The sequence below is a fragment of the Crocuta crocuta genome, unplaced genomic scaffold, assembly GCF_008692635.1.
Source record: "Crocuta crocuta isolate KB4526 unplaced genomic scaffold, BGI_CrCroc_1.0 scaffold19, whole genome shotgun sequence".
Taxonomy (NCBI): Eukaryota; Metazoa; Chordata; class Mammalia; order Carnivora; family Hyaenidae; genus Crocuta; species Crocuta crocuta.
The window spans coordinates 4,642,972-4,648,971 of NW_027551565.1; the positions used below are offsets into that span (position 1 = coordinate 4,642,972).

General features: G+C 39.0%; 1 protein-coding gene across 6 annotated transcripts in view; it reads left to right on the forward strand.

Moving 5' to 3' along the window:
• Positions 1-5,079, forward strand: part of LOC144219987 (uncharacterized) — a 28,297-nt gene extending 23,218 nt beyond the window's left edge. For 4 of the 6 annotated variants that reach the window (XR_013331570.1, XR_013331569.1, XR_013331571.1 and 1 more), the window contains 2 exons: positions 959-1,197; positions 3,832-5,079. Coding sequence is in view for 3 of the 6 variants with exons in the window: in XM_077750097.1 (XP_077606223.1) it covers positions 959-1,197; positions 3,832-3,847 (255 nt within the window). In the remaining 3 variants the exon portion in view is untranslated. Of the gene's footprint in view, positions 1-958; positions 1,198-3,795 lie in introns of all 6 variants that reach the window. The other 2 variants (XM_077750094.1, XM_077750095.1) reach the window with 1 other exon arrangement.
• Positions 5,080-6,000: the final 921 nt, after the last annotated feature.

Consider the following 6,000-nt stretch of genomic DNA (forward strand, 5'->3'; position numbering starts at 1 on the left):
AGGATACATCTTCCCTGAAGTCTGTTAGGTTACAGAATTGTCAACAGGGAAAGTGGCTGACTTTGAGATCTCATGAAGTTTTCATAGGTAATCTAATTGTTAAGAGTAAGTAAATTGGGGGCACTTCAGGGGCTCAATCAATATTGAGCATCCAACTTTGGCTCAGGTAATGGTCTCATGGTTCATGAGTTGGAGCCTCACATTGGGCTTGCTGCTGTCAAGAGCAGGTGCCCACTTAGAACCCTCTGTTCCCCTCTCTCTGCCCTTCACCCACTTGTGCATATGTGCTTTCTCCCTTTCTCTCTCTCTCTCTCCCCCGTCTCTCATTTGCTCTCTTTCTTTCTGTCTTGTGGGGAATGAGCTTAGGAATTCCCTGAGCCTGTACTGATGGGTTAACAAGGCAAAAAGAATTACAAAACCATAGGATGTTCACACCCAAGTTTGGGTAAACAAGATTAGGTAAATAGGTATAGAGAGGGCGGAGCCAAGGCCCCAATACAGAGGTATATGAGGTAAGCAAAACTAGGTATTCAGGGCAAAAATACCCTCCAATTTAGTACTATAGCAGAAAGCTACTCTCAAAGGAAGGAAGGATGAAAATAGGTAAACTGGGCTATAGACCCGCTGTCTGGTGAAGTTGCCCAGAGAGGAGCTGATTCGCAAAAGAAAGGTGCCTTGTTGACCCAGAGGTTGCATGCTCTGTCTTACACCCTAGGCTAAGGTATAGTGACATGCCACCTCATGTCTGCCATTAACAACCATCTTCCCAGTGCCAGGATTTTGTTTTATATTGACCCAAACCCCTAACATGTATATCTTCAAATTTCCCTTTCCCTTATACCCATGAGTTAATGTTCACAGATTCATTGTCTTTTTGTGCACACCCATCACATTTATAAGCTTTCTGATCCTCATAAATATGGAGCAAGGACCCTTATTTGGGGCTGTCTTTTTCCAGATTAGCCATCTCTCGCATTTTAATCCTGCATCTGCACGCTTGCTGGACAAGAGAATTTTAGACCCAGAGTCTATGACAGATGGTGACCCTGAGGTGATAGAAGGAAAGAGGACTACAGGCCGACATGGACAAGGAGCTGATGTGGCCAGGAGGTGGTGTGATACAAGGACTGCAGGACACCACGGAACATTAAAGAGCTCCAAGAAAAAACTCACCCAGTACAATCTCTTCCTGATGAGGTAAGGGATAATGCAAAACTATTAGGATTCACTGCTTTTTGAGAGATCTACCGTGGGAAACACCCTAGCCCCTGAACAAAAGTACTATATTCGAATTCTTCGGTTGTTAGGAGAGACAGGGAAGCCTCTAAATTATAAGGCTCTCCTTAGATTACTGCTGGCTGTCCAACAAAATTGCCCTTGGTACCCAGAACAAGGAACTTATGATCTTGAAGTGTGGGAATGAGTAGGGAAAACAGTGAAGGCCAGGCATTCTGAAGGGGCTAATGCCCCCCACACCCCCACCCCGAGATAATCCTCACCTGGTCCATCGTCCGCCCTGCCCTTCTCTCCTTGAGCTCAGACGGTGTATATGAAGACATAGTGTTATCTAAAAAAGGAAAAACATTGGTCCCCCTATAATCAGTCTGTGCCTCTGGCACCTTTATAGCCAAAAGATACCCCACCCCCCAAAGGATGGGACAATATTGAGCCTCACCACCCAGTTCTGATAAAGTCCTCATCCCAATGCAAAAGTATATTAAGGAAGCCCATAAGGCCATGTTTCCTGTTGTCAGGTGAAAAGGGCAATACATCCATGAGGCTGCTCTTTCCACTAGTAAAAGAATTTTCCACTAGTAAAAGAATTGCAAAAATCAGTTCAGCTGTATGTCCATCACAGCCCTTTTACAATTAGCTTTAAAAAGTATTTGTGGTACTCATTCCATGTGTGCCTGGGGCTCTCTTATGAACACCATTTTAACCCCAGCCCAGTGTGCTGTCTGTGTCCTAGAGTTTATGATGCTTGAATGGCTCGTGGTATGCACAACTTTGCCGCTGCTATTCCAGTGTCCTTTGAGCAACAGTCTGACATGGGGCAACATTCCCGATCATTGTCAGTAAAATAATGCACTAAAATGATGCAGTGTACTTTACACAGGGCATCCATAATACAGGGGACTCTAACTCACTGTTTCTCCCTATACACTCTAGTTACTCTATGTATGAGGGCTTCTCCCTCATTCATTTCCTGGATTAATAACTATGATGATTAGAGCCAATTGTTTCTGGTAGCCTACCTCAATATGGAGATTTTAAGGAATATTCCCAGTCAGCTGCCAAAACTCCTTTCGTTTTGGGGAACTTCCCCGGTTTTTTCTGGCCTGGTATAGACTGCCTAATTCCAGTAGTGGAGAACAAAACAAATCCTACAAAACAAAAATCGGTACCTGCTCATCTGACAGGCTTTAGGAACACGTGAACTCTTTTCTCTGCCCGCCTTCAGGCCTCCTAGCAGCAACTCACCTTTTCTGCTTTATTAACCCATCTGTGCAGGCTCATGGAATCCCTAAGCTCATTCCCCACACTGTCGCTCTCTCTACCACTCGCTCACTCTGTCTTGCTCTTTCAGTCTGTTTGTCTCTTTTCACTCTGTTGCTCTCTTGCACTTGGTAACTTTCTCTCTCTCTATCCCTTGCTCTCACAGTGTCATGCTCTGTCTTGCTTTCTCTCTTGCTCACTCTCATTGTCCTTCTCTCTCACTGGCTTTCCCACAGATAAACATTAAAAAAAACAGAGCAAGTAAATTGAAGTAAAAAAGTTTGAGCTACCCACATGCCCTTTACCGTACAATCAATCAGTTAAGCATCCGACTCTTGATCTCAGGTCTTGATCTCAGGGTCATGGGTTCAGGCTCTGCACTGGATGTGAAGCCTACTTAAAAAAAAAGAAAACATTAAATAGTTTATCTAAAAACTTTTAATAGTTTCTCCAAGTCTTTTTGGTAACTGGAAACATTTAAGCTTTGGTAAATGATGAGTTAATGGAGATAGATGAATTTAACTTATTTCCCAATAAGGCAATAATAAAACATTAATTACTGACTGTAGGTTTATTCTTTTGGCTTCCCTATCACAGAGAAACTAAAACTTGAGTCTTCTAGTAAACAGTTTTTTGTGCTTTATTGAAAGATTGTTATGAAGAAGCACATATTTCTAGAAATTTGTGAATACATTCATAATTTGCCAATCTAAAGATGCAATAAGTAAATGTAACAATTCATAATTGCTTACTATTTTTCACTAAAGTTGCTAAGGGTTAAAAATTCTAATTAATGTGGTTAGAGCTACTAAAATAATACGGGAAACCTCTCCATATGCAAGAAAAGTAGGATATATGTTTTTGATAGAAAAGATATAAGAAATCGGGGGAGGGGGGAATTTTTTGTCCTAAAGTGAGACTATTTAAAGAAGAAAAATCAAGAAAAAATCTGAATGTGAAAAAAAGTCTTAAAAAGTTATAAACAAGGAATCTTTAAAATGATTTATTTGAAAAATGAGTTTTAATATTAAAAGCTGGTACAAAATTAAAATTTGTTTTTTGTCTCTGTTAAAAGGACATTTTCTTATTCTGCTTTTGATTTTAAACAAAGTTTTTTTGTTTGTTTTACTTTTAATGTAATGTGTCTAGAAAAATCAAGATTCCATGTTCTGTCTTCATCAGGTCTTTGATTACTTAGATGAGTCTAACTTTAATTTTCTTTATTTGCCTGTGAAGTGTTTAACTGCCACTTTAGTTAAAATGGATAATTAATGTTTTATAACCTGTTTTTCTATTTAGCAAAAAGTTTTGTTTTGTTTTTGATAAAACTTGCAGTCGAATTGTAAAATGAAGCCTTCTTGAGTTTGAAATTTCCCAGAAGACCCCTGGAAGATTTTAAGGATTTGTTCTTCTCATAAAAGAGATGTTAAAGGCAGCAACCTCTTTGACCTCAGCTGCAGCAACTTCTTACTTGACATGTCGCGGAAAGCAAGGGACATAAAGGCAAGAATGAACTATTGGGATCTCATCAAGATAAAAAGCTTCTGCGCAGCAAAGGAAACAATCAACAAAACTGAAAGGCAACCGACGGAATGGGAGAAGATATTTGCAAATGACATATTGGATAAAGTTATATATCCAAAATCTATAAAGAACTTGCCAAACTCAACATCCAAAAAACAATCCAGTGAAGAAACGGGCAGAAGACATGAATAGACACCTTTCCAAAGAAGACATCTAGATGACCAACCAGCACATGAAAAGATGCTCAACATTGCTCATCATCAGGGAAATACAAATCAAAACCACATTGAGATACCACCTCACACCAGTCAGAGTAGCTAAAATTAACAACTCAGGAAACAACAGATGTTGGCAAGGATGTGGAGAAAGGTGAACTGCCTTGCACTGTTGGGCATGCAAACTGGTGCAGCCCCTCTGGAAAAGTGTGGAGGTTCTTCAAAAAATTAACAATAGAACTCCTCTATGACCCAGCAATAGCACTGCTAGGAATTTATCCAAAGGATATAGGAGTGCTGATCTAAAGGGGCACATGCACTTTAATGTTCATAGCAGTGGTATCAACAATAGCCAAATTATGGAAAGAGCCCAAATGTCCATCAACTGATAGATGGACTAAAAAGATGTGTGGGTGTGTGTGTATACACAATAGAATTGTATTATAATGGAATACTACTTGGCCATCAAAAAGAATGAAATTTTGCCATTTGCAACAACATGCAAACTGGAGGATATTATTCTAAGCAAAATCATTCAGAGAAAGACAGATATCCTGATTTTACTCATGTGGAATTTGAGAAACTTAAATGATCATAGGGGAACGGTAGGAAAAATAAAAACAGAGGAAGGCAAACCATGAGAGACTTTTTAATACAGAGAACAAAATGAGGGTTGATAGGCGTGGGGGTGGGTGGGCAAAATGGGTGATGGGCATTAAGGAACATACATGTTGTGATGAGCACTGGGCATTATATGTAAGAGATGAATCACTGGATTCTATTCCTGAAGCCAAGACTACACTGTATGTTAGCTAATTTAAGAATAAATAAAATGTTAACTGTGTTTATTTGGTATGTTAAATTACATGGGAATCATTAAGTAAGTGATGCTAATTAGATTATATTTCCATAAATATAATTAAAACAAGTGTTCTAGAAATTGAGACTCCCAGAAATTTATCACTTTTAATTCTAGTTATTATCTTGAAGTGTTGAGCATCACAGAAATAACCAAATCTCCATGTTAATTGCATTAATAAAGTTTAATTTATTTTTTAGAAAGAGCATGAGTGAGGGAGACAGAATCCCAAGCAGGCTCTGCACTGTTCAGTGGTTCAAAGTCACAAACTGTGAAATCATGACCTGAGCCGAAATCAAGAGTTGGATGCCCAATACACTGAGCCACCCCAGTGCCCCTGCATTGTAATCAATTCTAATCAGATCATTAACCATTACCATTTTTTTTGGTCATTTACAGTTGTTTTAATTTGATGCTTTTGCAAAAGTGCTTCATCTTTAAGGAGATTAAAGGAAAAGACTGACAAATACTCTAGATATAGGTCTCTAATAGCTTAAGATCATACCATTGAACTAAGAATTTACAGAACTCTAATGGAGAAACTGATGGTTTCACAAAACTACTAACAGAAGATCAATAGATATTAATTACAGGGGTGCCTGGGTGGCTCAGTTGGATAAGCGCTGGACTCTTGGTTTTAGCTCAGGTCATGATCTCATGGTTTTGTGAGTTTGAGCCCCATGTCTGTCAGTGCAGAGCCTGCTTGAGATTCTTTCTCTCCCTCTCTCTGCCCTCTCCCTAACTGGTGTGTGCATGTGTTCTCCCTTTCTCTCTCAAAATAAATTTTTAAAAAAGAGAAATTAATTACAAATGGGACTGAATAAAATGAAAATTATAATTTTTATGACTTATTTTTTAAATACTGCCTTAAAAAATTTAGGTTTGGGAGATAGAGGGAGAAAGTAT